Here is a 25,051-nt window from a genome sequence, read left to right as displayed (position 1 = left end):
GACCTTAGAACTGAAGAAGCTTCTCGGATGAAGGTGAAACGTCTTCAAGTAACTTAAAGAAGTCCAGACGCTTTTCTTTGCAAGCTCCTTTGACTACGATGACCTGGATGACTGAGAACCTTCACAGACACCCCATACCAACGGTCAGCACGGTGGTGGAGGGCTGATGTTTAGGACTTGTTTTGCAACAACAGGACCCAGAGTCGACCATGAACTCCTCTGTATATCAAAGTGATCTAGAGTTAAATGCCATCGGTCTCAAACGGCAAAGATCATAAGAAAAGCAGCACATCTACAAACCTACAGCAGAGTGGCTGAAAAAGAAACGAATCAAGGTGTTGCAATGCTCCACTCAAAGACCTCAATCTGACTGAAATGCTGTGACACGCTGTTGAGGGAGTTTAACTAAACTCAATGAAAAGAAGTTACGTCAAAAAATCCTCCACAACGATGTGAGAGACTGATACAGTCGTACAGCTATTAACGCTAAAAATGCTTCTAGATCAGGGGTGGGCAACTCCAGGCCTCGAGGGCCGGTGTCCTGCAGGTTTTAGATGTCCTTGAACCAACACAGCTGATTTAAATGGCTAAATTAGTTCCTCAACATGTCTTGAAGTTCTCTAGAGGCCTGGTAACGAACTAATCATGTGATTCAGGTGTGTTGACCCAAGGTGAGATCTAAAACTCCCAGAAATACGTTTCAAAAGTTACCTGAAACATGTTTAACTGTTTCAGAATACAAAATAATATATAATGTGGTGTGTAAGTGGACTGGACCACTTACATGAGCATGAAAATAAGGCGTTGTGAGGCTGTGAATAAACTGAATTAAGGTTATGAAGGTAACAATGGATGGTTTTGAAAAAAGTATAAAATTACACGCAGGTATATTTGAGTTTAAAAAAGCTGATCTAATTGACTTCAGGTGCACACGTCTGGCATTAATTTAAAAATATTTCAGGGGTCACTTTGGGTGGTACTGTGAAAAACACTGCCGGCATTAATTCAGCAGATTAATATACATGAAACTGACCTTTGGTGAAACTAAAGAAACAGAACGCGGAGACAGATAATGCTGCCAGGCAAACACCGTTCAAGTCCACCAAGAAACGAGCACAAAAGAGTTCAGGCGTATCTGTGGCACTTCAACAAAAGAGGTAAAACTGTTTCTGTAGACTCGTCGCACCTGTTAATAAATTACTTTCTCATTTCGTACTTTATTTTTCCCTGAAACACAATGAAAGCAGGACAGAGTGCAGCTGATAACAGCCTCCGAGGAGCAGACAGGCCTGTCACGCCTCGTCCTCCCTCCTGGCGTTATTTCATGCTTCATAAGAGCCGCGATGAATGTGAGGTGAAAGGCATCCTGGGTGTTTGTGACAGGTGGTTAAAGTCAGTCAACTGCTAGACGACACCTGGAGTAGAAATTAACAAATAACGAGGAGGAGGAGGAGGAGAATGATGATGCTGTGATACTGTGTTGACTCTGCGGGGAAGTTCTTTCCATATATATATATATAAATATTTATATACATATATATGTACGTGACCTACAAATCAAAAGGTTGGTAGTTCAATCCCTGGCTGCTGTAGTCTAGATACCAAAGTATCCTCAGGCAACACAGCGAACCCCCGAGATGCTGCCGTCTAAGAGAGCACAGGTGTCGAGCTCCAGGCCTCGAGGGCCGGAGTCCTGCAGGTTTTGGATGTGTCCTTGATCCAACACAGCTGGTTTAAATGGCTAAAATACCTCCTCAACGTCGTGTCCAAATTCATGGGCTGCTTCCTCCTGAGGCCGCATTTGTAGACCGATTACGTCACAGCGACGCGCCGAAGGCTGTCCAAATTCGTAGACTCCTCCGAATGCAGCCGACAAATGCGTCCTCCTTTCCCCGAATTTGAAGGATGGGTCGGGCGTGTCCTTCGTGGCCTACCATATCCCAGAATTCATAGCACAGCCCAGCCAAACTCCAGTTTCCAACAATGGCGGCCGCTACTAAGTTTTAAAATTACTCTTACTAATCTTTCTGGGTCACAAAATAAACTTTTAACATATTTTCAGGCGAGAAAGTAGCTGTGTAAACATCAAATATCTGCTCGGTTTATCAAGATATCGCATATTTGCAAAAGTGCTTCGACGTTTTCGGAGACGTCTGTTACCCACCAGCTCGATAGCTAGCCGGGAGCTCGAGGGTCACTGAAGCCGCCGAGAATGGCACAACTCCCGGCACATCATTTTCAGATCACCGCGGACTTTCGCTGCTCGGGTTAAACGTAATATATAAGTCACTTAGACAACCTAAAAATGTTATTGTTGGGCTTTTTTCAGTGTTTTGTTTGTTCATGAGTAAATCGGTTTAAAGTTATTAGATTAGATAAAATAAAACTTTATTAATCCCCCGGGTGGGTTCCTCCGGGATTTTCACACAGCTGACTAAACGTCAAACAGAAAACTGATTAAACAGAAGTGTGAGACAGTCGAGAATTTACTCCAGTGTCCTGTTATATCTTAGACAGCAAGGAGCAGACGGCGAGTTTATTAAACTCCACCGAGACAGCGGTGACGCTAATCAGAAGGCTAGACCGTCCAATTTCACGGCCGTTTACTTCCGGCCTACCTGACCTTCTGAGGACCCGGCCCACGTAGACCGCGAAGGCCGGGTCCTCAGGAGGATGCAGCCCATGAATTTGGACACGAATGTCCTCCAGAAGCCTGGTAATGAATGAATCATTTGATTCAGGTGTGTTGACCCAGGGTGAGATCTAAAACCTGCAGGACTCCAGGCCCTTTTAATGGAAATCTGTGGGTGGCGTTTGGAAGTAGCTGGGCTTCTTCCCAGACTTTTGTCCTGATCATCCCCAATCTGTAAGTTTTCTGCACACACCACATTCGTCCTCGTGTCTGCAGCAGTGGGGGGGTCTCCTGTTTTTTAATCAGTTAAAGGGTTTTTGTAAATATCACAGATTTTAAATGAAAAAAAAATGGATGTAGCCTCTGTGACACCATCCTTTGTTTCTGGACACCACAGTTTGATTGGTAATTTATTTCAAACATGTAAACAATATACAGGTACATTTAGAAAAGAAACTAAGAGAGAAATAAAATACTATACAAAAAAATCAATACATTTCAATATAGCTGCCGTTCTGATTAATTTACATGTTGAAAGGGGTTTAAAACTGTGTTTGTGGTTCGGCTCCATCATGTTAATTTTTTATTAGAAATATGTTTGGACAAGAGGCTGTCGGCTAATAGCAAGCTGTATCTATAAGCTGTGCAGGCGACATGCACAGATGTGCTACTTAGTGCTACGTCAGAGACGAGTAACGCGCGAGGATTTCACTCGCTGAAACTGGAGCACAGACTTCTTAAACAGGCCGTATCACACAGGCAGGCACAAACCTTATTATATGTCAGGTAATTCTGTGAACACGTCCTGCTGAGGTTTCAAATCAACACTAACAGCTGATTAGTGCTAACAGGAGCAGGTCAGAGGAGATTGTGTGTTTTTGTGTCTAACAAACAGTGCAGCCTGTCTCCACTTCTGTCCCTGCATTCAGCTGAAAATCCCATCTTCTCCTAAACACAATTATGAAAATAAAATGGAGTCTATAGCAGTGTTCATGACTGAGTAATGACTGAGTAATGTGAGGGTGACAATATGTCAAATTCTAAATATTAATTTGTAAGTAATGAAATTTGAAATAAGGGGTTAGGAACAGAAAAAGTGTAAACTTCATCCTACTCCTTTTTGAGCATAGACACAGAGATATTCATGAAAACGTGTTTTTAAGTTTTTTTCTTATTTTTTTGGTAAATGGCCTGTATTTGTAAAGCGCTTTTCTAGTCCCTAAGGACTCCATAGCGCTTTACACATCCAGTCATCCACCCATTCACACACTGGTGATGGCAGCTACATTGTAGCCACAGCCACCCTGGGGCGCACTGACAGAGGCGAGGCTGCCGGACACTGGTGCCACCGGGCCCTCTGACCACCATCAGCAGGCAACGGGTGAACTGTCTTGCCCAAGGACACAACGACTGAGACTGTCCAAGCCGGGGCTCAAACCGGCAACCTTCCGATTACAAGACGAACTCCCAACTCTTGAGCCACAATCGCTCAAGAGTTGTTATTTCAGTTATATTTGCATGTTCGAAATAAAATTTTATCTAACCGTCTATGTAACAGAAAAACTGTTAGCCATGGATGGATGGACAGAACAAACTATCCATCTAAGAAGACGTTGGTAGTGTTTGGTGAACCAGACAAACTTTTAGTTTAAGATTTGTGTTGAGTCTTGACCGGGAGAACAACAGACGGCGATAAACATCAACACAGAGAGAGAACTGTCTTTGGAGCCCCCTGTTTCTATCCTCCCAAACATTTGGTTCAGACCTCCAGGTGTCATGTGAGAGCTTCACATCGTTACCCTAAACTTTGGACTTTTTTCTGTGAGGTTTCTTTGTACTAGTACTCCCTGATTGTGCTCCCCTGCTGAGCTGCAATGGATGTGCTACAACACCCTAAAGATACAGAAAACTTGGAACATTCCCACCTCAACTGCCTGAACTGCTAACAGCTTAACATGTCTTTCTAGTTTTAATGTACAATGAGGACTGACCATTTTGAAATTCACAAAAATGTAACCAGCACCTCAATCTGTGTAACAGGAAGTTGTAAACCAGTAAGACAAGATGCTGTACTAGAATCTGTCAGCTTCCTCTCAGCCTTCATGCATCTGTTCAGCAACGTGTGACCAGAATCTGCATTAACAAATACGAGGAAAGAAGGAAACTGGTGCAAGCTTAGCTAACATTAGCCGGATTCTGTAAACTCGACCAACATCGTCTTTGTGTGATTATATCACCACATGTAGTTGCACACAGCAGTATTTAAAACCGTGTTTGATTACTGACGACTGTGACTGTGGAGTTGGGACTCTGTGTAAAACATAAATAAAAGCAATGATTTGAAAATCTCATAAACCCATATTCTATTCACAATAAAGCATATATGCTTATACTCAGACATTTCACTATTACATTAAATATATTAGTTCATTTTGACTAGGGCTGCCACGATTAGTCGACTATCAAAATCGTCGACGACTGATTTAATAGTCGACGCGTCGTTTGAAGCTTTGTAAGATCACAAAAGACGCAGGAATAAGTAGTAGGATTTAAGAGTGTAATAACGGACTGAAACAGAAGATGGCAGCACTGCATGTACAAGGATGCCAGCTGCCGTTAAACCCTGAAGAAGAAGAAGCTGTGTCCCAGAATTCATAGCGCAGCCCAGCTCAGTTTCCAACAATGGCGGCAGCTAGTTAGCTTTAATATTACTCTTATTATTCTTTCTGGGTCACAAAATAAACGCTTAACATGTTTTCAGGCGAGAATGTAGCTGTGTAAACCTCAAATATCTGCTCAGTTTATCAAGACACCACATATTTTCAAAAGCGCTCCGACGTTTTCGGAGACGTCTGTTAGCCACTAGCTCGATAGCTAGCCGGGGGCTAGGCTAACTAGAGCCGTGAGAACACCGGACTCGTTTTCAAACCCACCGCCGTCTTTCGCTACTGAGGTTAAACATGATATATAAGTCACTTAGATAACTTCAAAATGTTATTGTTTGGCTTTTTCAGTATTTTATTTGTTCCTGAGTAAATCGGTTTGGCTGAGATTAAAGTTATAGTTTTTACACAGCTGAATAAACATCAAGCAGACAGCTGATTATCAGAAGTGTGAGATGCTCGAGAATATACTCCGGTGTCCTGTTATATTTTAGATAGAAAGGAGTTTATTAAACTTCACCGAAACAATCTGCAAATTTCATTAAAATTTAATAAACTATCATCTTGTCTTTATTTTTAGTTAGCACAGACCTTAAACACTTAAAGCTGTAAGCTAATGATAGTTATATAAGAGCAGATGCTGCTGGTGCAATAAGCTGTACGTTTTACATCCAATCGATCCATGATCTGATTAGTTGACTAATCGCAAAAATAATCAGTGACTAGTCGACTATCAAAATAATTGTTTGTGGCAGCCCTAATTTTGACTTTAATGGCAGCACCATGTCGCAAAAAAGTTGGAAAAGAGGCTGGAAAAGTAAAGTGGTACCAAAAACAACCAGCTGAAAGAACAGAAAACTAAAGAGTTACCGTCCAGCTCGTCATCAGCACTCAGGTCAAAAGCCTGAAACTCTGACGGTGGTTGCACATGTGGAAAGGCACCACCAGTGCTGAACGGTACATACAGGTTGTGCCCGTGCAGACTTTGCATATTTCAACAAGACAATGCTAAATCATATACTGGAGCCAATCCAACAGCACAGCTTCACGGCTCGCTGCAGTCCAGACCTTTCACAAACAGAAACATCATTAAGTGAAATCTATGACAAATAAGACCACGGACAGCTGAGCAGCTGGATTCCTCTCAGATAACAGTGGAATATTATTCCCCTCCCAAAAGTCCAGCAAATCGTTTCATTCATTTATTCACTTTTTACAGCGTTCCAACTTTTAAGGAAGTGGGTTAGTATTTCCTGTTTATCGGACGAGTCAGGAACAATGTGGTCCCACCTTTATGCTTTACAATCCCTCAGAAACAAGTAAAAACCTGCTTTATTTGGACAATATAAGCAAACCCGTCTCCTCTTATTCCAGCTTTTGCAAAACTGATTGGTGTCGCAGCAAAAAGTGTGCACAGTTCACCATCTTGACATGATAACACTGAGCACAAATCTCACAGCTTATCCACCCTAATCTGTCTCTTTCCTCTGAACATCAGTCCTCCTCTTCTCTCTCACTCTTATATCAATGCAAAGGGTTAAAACGCTGCAGCAGCACCGAGGATCGCTGAAATAAAATAAATCAAAGCACAAACTCCAGCGTCTGTGAGCCTTTTAGACAAAGCTGAAGAAGAACTTTTTCTCCTTTCCTATGAACTACTCATTTCACAGTCTGATACAAAGATCTATAAAGCCCTGCTGTGCGTTGCAAAATACAACACAAGCACTACAAACATGTTTTCTTGCATTTCAGCGATGCATAGACATCTGTTAATTCAAACGTACATTATTTGATACTGATTTTGTGTTGAAACACAGCTGCATGCAAATATTGCAGGGAGGCTTTTCCGAGCAGAACAAGGTGATTTACAGACACGAGGACAGTCCTCGGGGTAAAAGACATTTATTCTTCTAAGATGATTCCTGCAGTTACAATGAATTCATTGCACCATGAATTTGCTCTATTCATACAAAAACAGACAAACATGACTTTGATTTAAAAGGATTTCTCTCCCGCTGCACCAAAATAAAGGTCATTTTTTATTACCATGTTTTATCTTTTAAAGTTACAAAGAAGAAGGTTTAAAAATGGATTCGTAGTCACATGTGTATTAATACGGACCTGTTTAAAAGGTGTATTTACCCATGTCCCTCACTGGTTAGAGAAACTCCTGTTGTGAAACATCAGTATGAGGATTTTGGCGTTTTGTATCTTGGCAATCGAGGGCAGACCAAGATGCACTGCATGCTAATACCTCTCAATCCCATAATAAATAACAACCAGGCCAAAAGGCATTTATAAATGCTGACTTATAAATGCTGACATCTTTATCCAAGCCTTTTTAAATGCTGATATAAATAAGCTATAAGTTAGATGTGGTGTTTTAGCTATTTCCTCCCATATAAATAGCTAAAACACTACATCTAACTCATAGCTTTTTTATATCAGTACCACTCAATCAAAAAGTGCAGATTCTGATTAAAAAATATTGGAATTAGATCCACTTTTAATGTACAGTCCTCTATTTCCAGGGGCTGAAATATAATTGCGCAAAGCACTCGAAAGCTGTCTCATGGACAGGTGTGCGTTCCTCCTTTTATTATGTCTTCATAGATTAAGTGGAGAAAAGGGCTGAAGACGGTTCCAAGTGTGTCATTTGCATTTGTAAGCTGTTTCTGTGAACCCGGGTGTTGTTAAAGGAGCTCTCTGTGCCAGTGAAACAGGCCATCCTCAGGCTACGAACAAAAACAAATGCATTCGAGCGATCGCAGCAACATTAAGAGACGTCAAATTTAAAGCTTGATGAGACAAGAAAAAGAAGAACGCGCCGAGGAGCGATGCAACATAAAACAGACCTAGAGCGGTGGATGATCGCAGGATCCTTTCCATGATAGATTAAAAAAAGCATTTCTACATGAGACATCTTTATCCAAGCCTATTATCCAAGAAAGACTTTACAGGGAATCTGATATCAAACATATTAGTGCATAATCTGCAAACCAGTGATCAGTCTCGAAATTAGAAACCAGAATGAATTTAAAAAAATAAATTAAAAAGCTCTGGCACTGTGTTCCTTAGAGAAATCAAAGTAAGACGGGAAGATCAATCTATTGCATGGACACGCATGGCTTCCAGCTTCCAGTGAGTCAGTGGACTGACCAAAAACATACTGTAAAAGCAACACAGGAGTCTTTGATGGAAAACAAGTGGTCTAATCTGAAATCAACTGAACTACTGTTCACCTGTTTAAGGTAAAACTAAAGGCATAAACAACTGACGACAGCTGCAGTAAAAGCCTTTCCTTACAACAAGGAGCTTTGTTAAAAAGTAAGGACAGTAGAAGAAGACAGCACCTGATGGTTTTGATCATGTCGAGGCCCATTTCCACGCAGCAGTGGGCGTGGTCCGGCCTAGGCTCCGGCAGACCAGACACACAGTAGTAACAGTCTCCAAGGATCTTTATTCGTAGACAGTGATGCTCCTGCAAGAGACAAACACCATAACCACAAAGGCAGAAAACCTAAGCAATGACTATACCTGAAATAAGAATTAAAGATCAGTAGAAGTTACAGAAAGAAATAAGTAGAAATAAGAATTAAATCAGAAAATAAAGGAAAACACAGAAAACATATCAGGTTATCTCTGAATTCCTTCTCTGACTGTGAAATTGCGACCGGCCAAGCGTGACAGTCTGAAATGAGTCGTACACAGTGGATGTTGAATCAGATATTCACTGTGTTGTTTTGAATAAATATTTATTCTACTGGAGCGTCTTTATTCAGTTTTCATGAGTCCCGACAGCCATGAGAGGCTGTCGCAGAAAAGATGAGCTCTGGGCTCCAAAATCATACACGCACAATCAAATGTGGAAAAAGAAGAGCTGCAAAGTCTATTCTTATGCTTCATTTTCAGTAATTATTTTTATACAACTGGGAAAATAGTTTTTAGTGATAGCCTGCCACACAGAAACAAAGATTAAAGAGTTTATGTTACCATTTATGGTGTATGTGCATGTATTTTTCCAAGTTTTAACACGCATCGTGAATGGTACACTCTATTGCCAGAAGGTGGCAGTAAAGAATCAGGCTACGTCCACACGTACACGGGTATTTTTGAAAACTGAGATTTTCCGTTTTCGTTTTAAAAAATAATCCCGTCCACACGTAAAGGCAGAAATGAAGGAAAACGCTGCTAGGAACATGCCAAAGCAGCAGGTGGCGCTATATTCCTAACCGTGCAGAAATGTTGGCCAATCAGAAGTCTAGAAGCCTCGGTGGGAAAAAGTAAACAAAGCTGGGGCATAGAAGCAGAACCGAGTCGTATGTGTGGAGGGACAGTAACTGTGTGTATGTAAGCATTTAAACACTGTAGAGACAATTAACAGTAACAGTGTTGTAGAAATTCATTTCACCGAAACAAACACGTGGCACACAGTGTGACGTCAAAAAAGGCGCACACCTTTGATGCTGCGTTTTCTCAGTTTTTCTCGTCCACACGTAAATGCAAAAACTGAGTTTTAGAAAATCTCCACCCTGGCTGGAGTTTTTAAAAATCTCAGTTTTCAGTGACCGAAAACGCCGTTTACGTGTGGACGAAAGGTGCAAACGCATAGAAAATTCTGCGTTTTCAAAAATACCCGGGTACGTGTGGACGTAGCCTCAGAATCAGAATACTTTATTGATCCCTGGGGGAAATTATTTAGCGACTGTAACAGGCTGCACGCTGGTTGGCGCATGCGTACTGTCTAAAGGAGCTGAGAAGCTATCCTTGCAATTCCTTACCAGCTAGCTAGCAAGATGCAAGTCTGCCACAACAATGCAGTTTAATGCAGCTGCATTTATAGAACTCTTTAGCATTTAGCAAGGTTAATATACTACAATAACAAAGAGAGAACCCCAACGATCACATGATCCCCACGAGCGACACCTGGCGACGCTGTGGAAAAACACCTCCCTCATCCACAGTGACATCCTCAGAGTTTGCTTTCACTTAACCATAAAGCAAGTGTTCACAAACTATATATTGGGAAAGGTGTTTCAATCTAAATATTGATTGAACTTTATAGGCTCTATGAGATTATCAGTTTAAACTGGTTGCCTTTAAAGCTGACTTTCACTAAACAGATCTATCTAACACAGTTTACCAAATATTTGAACAAAATTTGAGCCCCATCGTATAAAAAGTCTCCACATAATCAGCCATAAGTCATAAGATCAGGTGATGTAGTGTTTGACAGATGCGGCCCGTGGCTGAGGTGAGGCATCCAGACTCACCCTGAGTCAACGCTATGAGTCAAGACACAACACACAACATTACAAATGTGGGCCAAGCTGGTGTTGCTGTTTGGGCCATTTTCAGAGGAGGTTCATAAGATAAGTGAAAGTAAATCAAAAGTTAACCACAGACAGTAATCAGCTGTTAGGTAAAGGTTATTAACCTGAGGTATCTCTAAAGAAATGTGATTTATTAATCCTTTAATGCACAGATGAGCAAATATTTTTAATGGGAAAATAAATTGATTCGAATCTCAAGACAAAAACAGACTAAAATCAGATCATATGCACATTTGGGATGAGAAGCTCTTACATGTGCGAGGCGGTCGAAGCGTGCAAAGAGTTCATTCAACATTCGCACCAGCTCCTGCGCTGACAGCGTCGTGGAGAGGTTTGTGAAGCCTTTAACATCTGCGAAAAGAATGCTGAATAAAATACGGAAATGTCACTTTAATATCCAGCTCACTTCTTAAAAGTTATGATACTTAATGAGGATTACATTTTCTGTGATGTCAGATTTTGCACATTTTACGTAAATGTCACAGTTTTGTTCTTAAGAGCAAAATCACTCAAATGGTTTTATTCGGGGCACACGCAGGTGTTTCGCTGTTGGACCCTCACCTGACATTCTCGTAGCGGTGGATGTAGATTCTGTGAAACTGATGCTGGAGGTGTTCGTCCTCTACATTTGTCATGTCGTTGATCATTTCCAAAACTACAAAACGAGGCAGGACTGATAACACCAGTCGTTCCTGTTGGGGAGAAAAATGAATCATCTCATCGCTTTGAAATGACAAAAAGACACGATACAGAACAATAACATAGCTAGGGCTGCCACGATTAGTCGACTAGTCACTATTAAAATCGTCAACGACTGATTTAATAGTCGACGCGTCGTTTGAAGCTTTGTAAGATCCCAAAAGACGCAGGAATAAGTAGTAGGATTTAAGAGTGTAATAACGGACTGAAGCAGAAGATGGCAGCACTGCATGTACAAGGATGCCAGCTGCCGTTAAACCCCGAAGAAGAAGAAGTAGCTCTGTCCCAGAATTCATAGTGCAGCCCAGCTCAGTTTCCAACAATGGCGGCAGCTAGTTAGTTTTAATATTACTCTTATTAATCTTTCTGGGTCACAAAATAAACGTTTAACATATTTTCAGGCGAGAATGTAGCTGTGTAAACCTCAAATATCTGCTCAGTTTATCAAGACACCACATATTTTCAAAAGCGCTCCGACGTTTTTGGAGACGTCTGTTAGCCACTAGCTCGATAGCTAGCCGGGGGCTAGGCTAACTAGAGCCGTGAGAACACCGGACTCCCGCAAATCGTTTTCAAACCCACCGCCGTCTTTCGCTACTCAGGTTAAACATGATATATAAGTCACTTAGATAACTTAACAATGTTATTGTTTGGCTTTTTTTAGTATTTTATTTGTTCCTGAGTAAATTGGTTTGGCTGAGATTAAAGTTATAGTTTTTACACAGCTGAATAAACATCAAGCAGACAGCTGATCATCAGAAGTGTGAGATGCTCGAGAATTTACTCCGGTGTCCTGTTATATTTTAGATAGCAAGGAGTTTATTAAACTTCACCGAAACAATCTGCAAATTTCATTAAAATTTAATAAACTATCATCTTGTCTTTATTTTTAGTTAGCACATACCTTAAACACTTAAAGCTGTAAGCTAATGATAGTTATATAAGAGCAGATGCTGCTGGTGCAATAAGCTGTACGTTTTACGTCCAATGGATGATGATCTGATTAGTCGACTAATCGCAAAAATAATCGGTGACTAGTCGACTATCAAAATAATCGTTTGTGGCAGCCCTAAACATAACATCTGCATATACCGACAAATCACAATGTGTTTAAAACATTGACTATTGAACTGTTTTTGTGATTGTCACTTCCATCCATTAATTTGTCCACAGGGAGCAGACTAAGCAGAGGTGTTCAGACCTTCCTCTCCCCTGATGCCTCCCCCAGGTCTTTCAGGAGGACTCTGATGCTTTCCTAAGACAGACGAGACACTTCATCTCTCAGCTGTCATGCCTGGGGTCTGCCTGGGGTCTCCTCCCAGTAGGAGCTACTCAGAGCCTCCTGAATGATCAAGCTCCTCACCCTGTGTCTACGGCTGACCCCAGTCACCTCTCAGGAGAAGCTCAGCAACACTGCTATCTGCGCTCCTATTTCTTCTGTCACCACCTACAGCTCGTGACCAAAGGTGAGGCCAGCATTGTTCACAGGCCGGTACATCAACAGCTTCAGCTTCACAGTCAGCTTGAATAACAAGAAATATCTGAATTCTACTTGAAGCCTTCAAAGCCAGAGTGGACAGTATTTTCCTCGGATTTAAAGGCGCTAATTCTCATTCCAGCCACTTCACGCTCTGCTGTAAACAACCCTCGTAAAAGCACGAGGCCATCGCCCCATGAACCACAACTTTGAGCTTTATTAGCTCAAACCTAACAGTCCAACAGGCTCCTGCAGCAGTTGATAGGCAAAGGTTTGTCCTGGGATCTCCTCAACCTTACACGGCAACATATGGAAAACAGGAAGTGCTGAGCCATCAGCTGATGTCAGCTTGCACTGAGATGAACGCTGATCAGTGTGAGCATCTACGTCCAGAAACACAGCAAGGAAGGTAAACTCTTCTCATCATTACTTTAGATTGTTTCACTTTTAAACTAAATGCTTTGAACTACAGCTAAAAAGTGGAAACAGCCTTTTTTTATGGATAAATTCAAAAACTATGTTTGATGTATGTAAATGTTTCAATAACAAACGAGAGAACATCAACAGTAAATTATCGAAGGACCAGAAATAAAGCCTTTAAAAAGAAATGACACGAGGGGCTGTGTGTGAGAGAAATGAATTTAAAAAGATGGCTTGAGCTCTGCCAGCCTAAGCTCCTCGAGCAGGATCCTCCAAAGCCTCCGCGCTCGCAGGAACATCACAAGTAAACGAGTTTGTGTTGTGATTTTTGTACTGACACGGTGCCACTTGGCTAAAGCAGAAACAGATTTGGAGTGGGAGCGATGCAGCGTCCCTCAGGATTCTTTTGGCCTCGGGGAGCCGCACCAGAGCCAAGCAACTGCTTCTTTCAGATACTGAATACATTAGAACCAACCAGAACGTCACGTACAGTGACATCAGTACACGGCACGCACATGCTCAAAAGCCCTGCAGGTTTTTTGGAATATTTTAAGCCAAAGGGATGACAGAGGGACAAGTCTAATAGCTGGAAAGGCTCCGAACGAACCAGCTGGCCCTGTTCTACATCTTAAAGACTCGCTGTTTAAAAACACGAGAGGAAATCTGCACGAGGCGGGAGATTAGTTTTGCTCCCAATCTGATAAACTAGTTTAAAGAAATTTTGCACAGAATTTTGACATTGGAGCAGATCTGCCTTTTATTCTCTCTGGTGTGTCTTCTGGTGAGATTTTCACTGGAATGAATTTGTGATAGAGACTTAAGTGATATTCCATTTGAAGAGCCGTAAATCTTGAAGACAACACGATGGTTGCACGTGGGCACATCATGTTCTTTCATTACCATGAATGCACACCGCGCTTCACTATGACTCAGCCCCACATACAGCACTCTGCTGTTGGAGTTACTCACCAAAGAGCTCCAAATATGGATTAATCCGCAACTGCAAACAGTTCCCAAAAACTCTACGACTCGAAACACAGACTGAGGGAAAATATGTTTATATTTACGCCAGGATACTACGAATAACGGGGCTGCACGGTCGCATGATAGGAGGCGACCTTTCTCTAAGCGGCTGCAGTCACGCTTGGAAAGATTGTAAAAGGTTTGCAAATAATTGGTGTTTAATTTATAAATGAGCACAAATGTTTCCATCAGTCTGAGTGATTCAGTCCATGAGCTCAACACGAGGGGACTCAACTGGCTGCCAGCTGGTTGTCTCCTGGTTTATATTCCTATAGAACAGGAAGGCTGTCAAGTGCAAATGTAATAATTAAATGTCAATTTCTGTTAAATTTCAATTTCTATCTATTCAGACGGAAGCAGATATGTGATTTTCAATGTTTTATCACAGTTATTTGCTGTATTATCAGGAACAGATTGCGTATAATTGCTGGCTTGACCACATTCAATCACAGACTGATAACAGGCCGACTCCGTTTTATGGCAACATTTGTTGGTTTTAGTGACAATGTTGCCGTTCTTGATAATCTCATTTGGCACCAAAAAGAAAACACTGAAGTGAAGTAACTTTATCTTACTGGATAAAACAGGTTTTGATACATTTTAACTTTGAGGATGTAATTTACAGTAAAAAAGAAAAAGGTGATAAATTGCAATATATGTTAGTCCAAATACTCAGCATAATGCAAAATGTAACAAATCAGTCAAGTGTTGTTTTAATATCGTATCGCGAGTGTCTGGTGATTCCCACCTCGACGTTACACTAGATCGTCTATAATTCTCTGAGAACATTTGCTGTCATCAGCTTGCATGGTTCGTCTGCAGTCACAACTCTAAGACAGCACACTTGTTTTTCTTCCCTGTTTGGCTCACAGATGAGTTTCCCAGTAAGAAATAAAAATGCAACCTCATGTGCACTCAGTGAAGCTGCATGATGCTGTCTGAGAGCCCTGGAGAGCCTCTTCAGACCCCGAGCACAAGTGCAAAGAGAGGCTGGCTGAGGCTGGATAATAGCAATGAGACACACAGAGAGAGGGAGATAGCGACACCGTCCTCTGCTGCGATCGCAGCAATGACAACAGTTCCATCGTTGCTGTAGATTTAAATAATGAAGCAGCGGTTATACAAAGATTGTCATCTAATACAGCGGTCTCCAACCTTTTTTGCGCCACGGACCGGTTTATGCCCGACAATATTTTCACGGACCGGCCTTTAAGGTGTCGCGGATAAATACAACAAAATAAAACTAGTACCGGTACTGAAAGAAGAAAGAAGATTTATTCATAACACACGTGAAAAGACCAAGGAAAACCAAGTAAACGATAAAAACGATAACAAAATAACGCTGAAAAATGATAAAAACCCTGAAAATCATACATTTCACACCTGAGCCTCAACTCTCGCGGCCCGGTACCAAACGACTCACGGACCGGGGGTTGGGGACCGCTGATCTAATACGTAAAAGCAAGCACCAGAGCAAATTCTAACATAACAATCAGAATAAAGAAAACCAAAATATCATGAACTCTAATCATTTTGAACCTTAACATACGATAAAAAAATGCCAGTCCACATCAGCTGTTAGCTTAGCTGATACACATCCAAACGGTACATCTCCATGGAAAATAATGTACATGTTATCCTAGCAGTCCCCACACATCTGCAAGCCACTTTGAAACCCACATCCATCCAAGCTCCCAGCTAATCACTGTTTCATCTGTTGTCATGGAAACCTGTTCACATCTAATCAGGTGGTCTTCTTGTTGCATTGATTTAATATCTTAATCAAAAAATTACTCTTTTTTTTTTATGACACTTTACAACTGTCGTCTTCATGATAACAAACTTCTAAAACTGGGGTATCGACTCGTCTTAGATCATAAGTGGGCTGGACCAGTGAAACCAGTGCATAACGGTGCACAGAATACTTTACATTGTAGCCTCCCAGCATACAGTGAGTAACCAGTGAGCTGTACCAGCACCCCGAACAATACTTTTTATTTACATAACTAATCACCCTGACACAGTTCAGAGGGGAAAGTCCTGAGTGGACCCAACAGCAAAGCACTGACAGTTGTTAATGTTATGTAGTATTTTTTGCAAGCTTATGGCTGCAGTGGCAGAAAAAACAAACTAACTAAACCAACTAAAAGACAACCAGAGCAGCTGAAGTAGGAGGTAAACAGTCACATGACAGGAAGAGATACGATGCAAAAATAAAAAGGGATCATAACAAAGACAGAACCCCTGATCTTTAGCAAAGAATAATAACATATTGCTAATTCATGCATCCAGCTACATGATCACTTGCTCCACTAGAATCTCAGCTATATTGTTGTTTATGTTTCAGTCACTGGGATCCTGCAGCTTGTGGAGAGCAGAAGCTGATTGGACAGCTCATCTCTCTGACACACCACTGTGGACGTGACCATCAGCTGAGTGTGAAATGTGTAAGAGGAGAGCAGGTGCTTGTGTCGTTGAGCACGCACTGCCCCCTGCTCTCGGCATGCCACTGTTGTGTTGTTGTGTTGGTGTCTGTGCTGGAAAGCAGAGCGGTGCATCCACAAATTGAGGTCTAGACAGACAAACATTTCAGTGAAGCGTTGCTAATTCTTCGGCTGCTGCAGCGCAACAAAACGCCCCGGGCTTTGGTGGTGGAGTCTCACTGCAAGAAATGTGGATTTTACAGAGTCGTCCTGAATTCAGACTGAACCTTTGAACCCTGCGATGTGTCTGTGCTGCTCAATCACACGTCAGCCAAACTCCTGCTGCAATCACACAAGGAGCTCCATTTGAAAATATTACAATATAAATTCTATTAACGACATTATGTTTTGGAAACTCTATCAGCAGCTCGACTTCTCCCTCTCTTAACTCCTTTTGCCATCTTCGTACATAAGACAGTAATCTTAGTTCCCATGTTAAACATAAACAAAAGGAGGTATTTTAGCATCACCAATTAACCTTGGACTGTGGGAGGAGGCGGGAGGTACCTGGAGGAGACCCACACAGGCACAGTGACAACATGCAAACTCCACAAAGGCCGCTCATTTACAGTATTTGTACCCGGTTAATGAAGGTGAAGTCAATTTACAGGAGAAAGAAAATGTATACTTTGACATATATTCATCAAAGTACTCTGTGGCAAATAACTGAGCAATATAATCAGCCACCTCTCCTGTTAATCCTTATCCTGCAGATAATCTTGCAGCTGGTGTGAGATTATCTGGAGGATAAGTAGGAAAAAAATAAGGAAGGCTATCTGATTAGCAGTGACTGATCTTTCCAAATAAGAGCAAGGGGATTTTGAAATAGTAAATGAATTGAGAATGCCGCAGTCATCTCAGACAAATAACAAAATGTTGGACAGGGGGCTGCAGAGTGTTTGCTCCACTGGACAGGGACCCTGGTTTGGACAGCTGAGAGCCAGCGGACTCAATGTCAGATCAGCTTTGAAAGTCATTAGCGAGGCTTGATTTTTGCTGAAAGCTGAAGCCCTCCAGCAGCTCACTGACAACGTCTGTCTTCATTCAGACTGCACCAAAGATCCACATGGACCTTGTGGTGGATTTTCAATGTAAAGGCTAATTTTGAGTTCATCTGTATTATAACCTGTTATAGTTATTATAACCAGTTATTACACTGCAGCTGTCAGGGAAACATCCTTTCATTACTCTTGTCAGGAACAGAAAAATATTTTTTAGACAGCCAAATGTTAAGCTTTCATTTTTGAGGATCTGATGTTGTCTAGTGTTTGCTAAACTAAAAATCTAGCAGTGCACCAGTCAGCAAAGACCATCTGCGTGTCTTAAACATTTGTGAACCCTAATGCAAGACTCAGGAAACAAGAATGAACATTAAGCATTCTCAATGCTTAAAGAATAATGATTCTTTAAGTCCAGAAAATCACAAAGTCCAGAAAGCGCTAAGGCACAGACGCTACGACGTAACAAATGACAAGGGAAGAGACAGGAAACAATAACAGAACCCTAATCCAAAGGTAACCTAAAATTCAAAACGAATCCTTCTAAACTCAAAACCTTATGCGGTGTTCACTCTTTACTGATCAACAACAGGAAGTTTGTGAGTTATCTAAAAATATAGATATTGGTTTTCTGCTTGCAGCAGTATGATCCAATCTTCAGTTCAGTTCGATTCAGGTTTATTTATATAGCACCAAATCACAACAGCAGTCGCCTCAAAGAGCTTTATCCGGTCGTTAAGTGATGACGTGACGAATCCTACTTAAGTAGTCTGCGTTTAATATGGCTTTTGTGTTGTTAACATGTTTAATGTTTTGTATTTTCTTCTATTTAATCTCAAAAAGCTCCTAAAACAGTCAGTGATCACTGTTGACCTCCCTCGGCTTTTATTACCGCTAATCATTTATTTAAGCTCAGTTTTTAAAACCTTAGGATGTAACTACAGCCCAGCCCATGCAGCAGTATATGAATGACTAACCTCGTATTGTGGATGGATTATCTCAGTTGTTCTCCTGCTGAAGTTTGGTCCTTTTACAGCATCCTGCCATGCGATTACATTTGTTCCTGACCACCGAGAACACTCACGCTAACTTTTATCGAGAGGAAAAAAAGTTAGCTTGTTTATATTATGCTAACATAGCTGTGTCGCTAGCGGTCACGGAGCACATCGTTATATACCAGCTAGCCAAACTTCAGTAACCCTACAAACGTCACTGCTGTTTAGTTTTCTGTCTTCATTTATGTTGGAAGTGATAACAGAGCTGTACGTTTGAATTTGTTTCCAAACCCCGCAGTCAGGACATGCTATATTGTATTTAGCTAGAAGCTAGCGAGCTAACTTCCTGCTAACTTCTAACTCCGTTAAATGTAATAAATTCCGTTTTCATGGATGCCTGGATGTTAAACTCAATTGTTACACCTGGTAGAGCAGAACGCTGATCATTTTATTAAAGATGAAAGACTTCAGACAGTTTTTCAACTCTCAGTAATGCTGAGTGATCGTTTGATTTATGGACCTGCAGCGGAGTTTAGGCCTAGACACGGCTAGTGACGTCAGACTTAACTACCGGATAATTAAGACCCTACAGTATTCTGGAGAGATGCTGTAACCAGAAATGTGCCACTATGTTCCTGGAACACATTAACAGAAATAACAGAGCCTGATTGGATGTCATTACAGTGTTCTTTTCAGGGGCGGGGCCCTGCTTACTCCATTACAGCCAGCCCAGAGCCTTCCAGGAAACATGACCACTGTAAAAGCTTTCTGTGGCTTCTCAGAGCTTCACTGTCCACTCCAGTGCATACACCGTGTGTGTGTGCGCTTGTGTGCGTGCCTTCGGTTTGTCTGACTCACAGCGCGTGTGTTGTCTTATTAGATTGCGTGTTAAGTGTGTGTGGAGCAGGGGCTGCATGCACAGAGACACAGTATGTGTGACAGCATTGAATCAATGCAGCGTCCATGTTTTTCTGCTCTCAGAGGACTCGTTAGCGGTGCTGCTAACACTCGGTCCTGTTAGCTAAAATCCATAATTTGCTTTGGTTCTTTTTTTAAATTTGCCTCACGCTGAGCTTCAGCATCAAGCAGCAGAGGGTGAAAATGTGCACTTCACACATCATTCTGCTGTAAATTAGAGGATTTCATCGCTGCTGTGGTGCACCAGTGGTTTGTGAAGGTCATTTAGAGGTCACTGCCCAATATCGCTCACTGGAGTTCAAACAGGGGTCAACCTGAAATAGTTTCAGCAGCAGCGTATGAGCTCTCACTGAGCAAACAGCACTTAAACAAGTCTACAAGGAGCATTTAGCATGCTAGCCATGCACATAATAGCACATGCTAGCATGTTGACGGTATTGAGGTACGATTTGCTCACATTTAGAATGCATATAAACCACCATGATGGATTCTCAACACTTCCAATACTTCAACCACAGATTCAGAATTTGTCTGATGTGGTGATGGCGTGCATCAGCTCGAGCACAGGCCGGAGACGCGGGATTAGAAATGAGTACAGCAGAGGGACAGTTTGAGCAGTTTGGAAATGAAGTCAGAGAGCCGAGACTGAGATGGTTTGGACATGTGCAGATGACGGATAGTGGATATGTTGGGCAAAGCGTACCGACAATGGAGCTGCAGGGCAGGACGGAAAGAGGAAGACGTCAGAGAAGATTCAGGAGGACATGCAGGAGTTCAGAGGTCGTTAAACTAAGCAAACAGCCTGAGTTTAATCCTGGGTGTCCTGAATATCTGAGCCAAACTGTGTTCCAGCCCATCCAGATTGTAAAGCAAGCATTTTGACCTGGTGGTGATACTAAAGGAGTGCAAACAGCTGTCCCTACAGCCCTGCTGCTAGCACTCGCACAAATCTTCAAACCTGGCTCTGAACACGCATCCTAAACTTGCTTTCATTCTTTAAGTGTCTTGTGAAAACACACAGAAAAATTTAACTGCTGCAAACGTATTAAACAGAACACAGCACAGACAGTGACTAACAAATCATACGAAGCTTGAAAATTTGCAGGAGGCAACAAAAACTTGTCTGCGGCTCACCTGTCTCTGGTTCTCTGTCTCGAGTCGCAGCCGAGCTTCGATGCAGCGCCGCGTCTCGAGGAAGGCCTGACGCTGAGCGCGGTCAGACAGGTAACTGATGAATATCCCAGCAGTGTTCATGCACATGAACAACACAGCCTGAGCTGCTATCTAGAACACACAGAAAGAGAGGATTAGGAGATTTGCTTGTTGACACATTTTGGAGTGCAAGAACCAACATTCAAAGCTTCTTTGTTTATATTTACAAATATTCTGAGGCAATTTATTAATTAGGCTGAAAAGGGGAAAACATCTGCACAATATTTTTCTCCAACTAAATATTTAATTCTAAAAATATTTATGAAAAGAAACGTTTCAATTTGTAAGATCTTCATCAAGCGTTTGTCAAAGAGAAAAAAGAGCATCTTTTCAAATCAGTGCAAAACAAATATCAGGCAACAAAAAGTCAAAAATCATTTTAAAGCAGTTTGTAACACAAAATACAAACTATCATCTTATATCGATTATCTTTGTATTCAACACAACAACGTTGAGGAAAATCTTTAGCTTTTTACCCAATTCATCTAAAAAATAAGAGGTTCAAAAGCAAATTAAAAAGACTGCAACGAGAAAATCGAATCCTTAATAGCAACTAGAAGAACTTTATCATTAAAAGTTTTTCCTGGAGAAACTTCAATCTCAATATTAGTGAGGACGTTTCATAAACGAGACCTGTCGGCTGCCAAGTATAAATAAAGTGTTTGACTGTAGAAATAAGTGACGTCATCATTGATGCGTCTCACAGTAGATCGGTTACAGGAGCGGTGTCCAACCTTTTTTGCGCCACGGACCGGTTTATGCCCGACAATATTTTCACGGACCGGCCTTTAAGGTGTCGCGGATAAATACAACTAAATAAAACTAGTACCGGTACCAAAAAAAGAAGATTTATTCATAACACACGTGAAAAGACCAAGGAAAACCGAGTTAACGATAAAAACGATAACAAAATAACGCTGAAAACCAATAAAAACCCTGAAAACTAAACATTTCACACCTGAGCCTCAACTCTCGTGGCCCGGTACCAAACGACTCACGGACCGGTCCGAGGCCCGGGGGTTGAGGACCGGTACTGGTCCGAGGCCCGGGGGTTGAGGACCGCTGGGTTACATTACTTCTGTGTTTAGCAATGCAAGTTTTCAACCATCTCTGAGTTTTTCCAACATGAGAAAAACCACGTGGGACTTTTAATTACTGTGACTAAAGAAATCACTGAAAGGAAGTTGTGCACATTGGTATCTGCCATTTAAATTTTTTAATTGTAACAATAATAGAAATATATAGACGAGTGAGATCGAGGAAGAGAGAGAGAGAGAGGGGTGGAGGCTGACATTCAACAGAGGAACCCTGCTGATCTCCAGATGTGCGATCGGGGAGGGGGTCCTACCGGCATCACACTGGAAGTCACATGAGATTATTTTCACACAGAACAAAATGATCCTTTACAAATGTGCCACCGTAGCCTGACGGGTCCGCAGGTACTGAAGGCTAACATGTGGAACTGCATGGAAACTGACAAACTCAATGAAATGAATTCAGATCAAAGCTTTAAGTAAATCAGTAACATTGTGACGTCTCTGTCGCATCGAGTTGGTTTTCTATGGTTTTTCTGTTCCGTGTCTTTTTCTCCACTTTGTTATCTTGTGCTCTCTTCCCTTATTTGATTTTTTTTTCTTTTTGCAGCAGGTCCTTATTTTTCTACAGCTTTATCTGAAATGCATTTTTTAAATAAATCACTTTAGCAAAAAGTACAGCAGTACAGAGGACGCCATGACCTCAGAGTACTTTAAGATGCATACACAGTACTCAGTAAAATACGATGTCCTGAGGTGATGTGACACGATGAAAGGATTGTTTGCTCGCTGCAGTGGTGTAATCTGAAGAGTCGTGACGGTGCTGCAAACTGTCACAAACTCCCTTTATGTTTGTGGTGATATGTTACACAGTCTGTCACTTATTTTTACCATTAGAGCTGGATGTGACCCAGGAGCAGCATCGAGACTTCATGCAGTTATAAACTGAGAGAGGCACATACAGTGAGATGGTTTAAAGGCCTTGTAGGCTGCAGAGTTTGACGGGATTTGACGTCACACTGACGTCTGTCATGGGCAAGAAATCAAATCAGTGAGGGGAAGTCCAGAGAAACTGCAGGAGCGCTGTCAGGTTTAGTTTTCAGCCACAATAACTCGTCTGTCAGAGATCCCTCATTCAAGCAACTTTTGTCTCACAGTGTACAAACGATTTCTGTTTACAGGGAGCAGAAGCAAACATAGAGAAACTAAAGGAAGCTGCAGCTGTATGTGACGTGGTTTTCTTTATGGGGCTTGAAAAACAACTACAGAAGCCTCGTTTGTCCAAGAGTTTGTCCAAGAGTAGCAGTATTATATATTTGTTTATGTGTTTAGCCCCAACACCAGAAGATCAGACCTGATCAAACTTTAATCAGACTGATTTCGTTCGATGATTACTGATAAAACAAATCAATTTAAAGACGCAGCTTTCGCTCTTCATCTGTAGCCACTGCTGTAAAAGTTGGTGACAGCCACAGTGATGTCAGCCATTACGAGCTGAGCAATTTCATTGGCCCCATCTTTAGTGTTTTAAACCATATGTCACTTGTCAGGCTCGGACAGTCTCGGTCGTTGTGTCCTTGGGCAAGACACTTCACCTACTGCCTACTGGTGTTGGCCAGAGGGGCCGATGGCGCGATATGGCAGCCTCGCCTCTGTCAGTCTGCCCCAGGGCAGCTGTGGCTACAACTGTAGCTGCCTCCACCAGTGTGTGAATGTGAGAGTGAATGAATAGTGGAGTTGTAAAGCGCTTTGAGGGGTCCTGAAAAGCGCTATATAAATGCAATCCATTATTATTATTATATAAAACATTAATTCTGGAATGAGTGAACATTCAAACTCCTGCTTCACATGTACTAATGCCTATTCACCGTCTATGAAGACCTTGTAAGGACTGATAGTTCCATTAGAATAAACTCAAACATGTAATATGTATCAGTAAATTAAGTTTTCGCAGAGACGTTTGTATTCTTTCAAACACTCTGAGCTCTGAACTGTAAGAGCTTTAGATTAAGTGCAGGTTAAACCAATGAAGCCAGTCTGACATGTACATTAAGTCGTGACTATGTTTGGATAAAATATGTTTGAGATATAAATACATATTCATATGAAAGATTTGTAAAATATTATGTTATGTCTATGTTTTATTAGGGCTACATAATAAGTCAGCATCTTGATTTGGCTATGAATGAATCCTCGCCTACGTTAGCTTAAAGCACTAATTATTCATTTTGGCCACTTGGGGGCAGCAGAGAGAACTGACCTGGACTGGCAGGAGATGACGTGCATTACATGCATTAATAATAATCATTTGAAATCGTGTTAATCTTCACTCAATGGGAAAGATTAACAAGTTCTGCACAGCTGATCGTGCTTCTCTAACTGAACTCGCATCCATTACATGGAGTCTTTGATCCATCCTGATACAAAAATATTGATTCATGCAAACTTTAAAGCACTCTGCTCTGACACCCAACAGCAATCCAGAAATTCAGAACACTGTAAGTCTTTGACAAGCAACTCTGAGTACAGAAATGTGATGATCTGTAACTGGAAAGGGAGCTAAAACTGTACATTTCATATTATGCGTGACTGTAATTTAGATTTATGAAGTAATTTCATTGTAAAAACTATGGAAACAAAAAGCGTTCGCGCTGAACAAATTAATCTACCGTTAAGGCAGACTTGAATATAGTCTGGCTTTGGGGGAATTAGAGGGAAAATCTAAATAAAAAGAGGAATCCAGAGAGCAGCTGTGTAACATTTAAACTAAACTCAAGTGTCTTCTTTGAAATTTCTGTGAAAGATGACAGTATGAACACTGAAAGCTTTCATCAGCTGTGAGCACATAAAGTGATGTAGGGCTCGGCCCGTTAAAAGCATCGGACGTCGGGCTGATGTAACAGTCTGCAACACGAGCGTGTTCCTGAGCAGCACGGGGGATTTCACCGCCGCCTGACCAGCTTCCTCCTACCTGCTGGAGCGTCACATGATGCAAGCGTTAAAAACACTCACAGAGGAAAACCCTTCACAGCTTTCAGCCGACTTCCACAAACAGCTCTTCAAACAAGACAAGGATTTCTACCTGACCTGTTGTTTTTTTATCATACTCCAGTTGGATGACACAGTGTTTATTTGTTGTACTCTCAGAGGGTTTGTGTACATGG

The 25,051-nt window shown here is 41.6% G+C and overlaps 1 protein-coding gene and 1 long non-coding RNA gene across 4 annotated transcripts in view; both read right to left on the bottom strand.

The window, feature by feature from the left end:
* Positions 1-25,051, bottom strand: part of LOC146496999 (uncharacterized) — a 434,085-nt gene that overhangs the window by 195,792 nt on the left and 213,242 nt on the right. The window lies entirely within an intron of this gene.
* adcy8 (adenylate cyclase 8 (brain)) overlaps positions 1-25,051 on the bottom strand; it is a 162,880-nt gene that overhangs the window by 79,156 nt on the left and 58,673 nt on the right. For all 3 annotated transcript variants that reach the window (XM_085140603.1, XM_085140605.1, XM_085140604.1), the window contains 4 exons: positions 20,776-20,925; positions 11,190-11,320; positions 10,882-10,993; positions 8,649-8,776 (listed from right to left, as the gene is read on the bottom strand). In XM_085140603.1, coding sequence (XP_084996729.1) covers positions 8,649-8,776; positions 10,882-10,993; positions 11,190-11,320; positions 20,776-20,925 — 521 coding nt within the window. The remainder of the gene's footprint in view (positions 1-8,648; positions 8,777-10,881; positions 10,994-11,189; positions 11,321-20,775; positions 20,926-25,051) is intronic.

The sequence above is a fragment of the Neolamprologus multifasciatus genome, chromosome 18 (assembly GCF_963576455.1).
Source record: "Neolamprologus multifasciatus chromosome 18, fNeoMul1.2, whole genome shotgun sequence".
Classification (NCBI taxonomy): Eukaryota; Metazoa; Chordata; class Actinopteri; order Cichliformes; family Cichlidae; genus Neolamprologus; species Neolamprologus multifasciatus.
The sequence above is the reverse complement of the archived record's forward strand: the minus strand, read 5'-3'. Positions and strand labels throughout refer to the sequence as shown.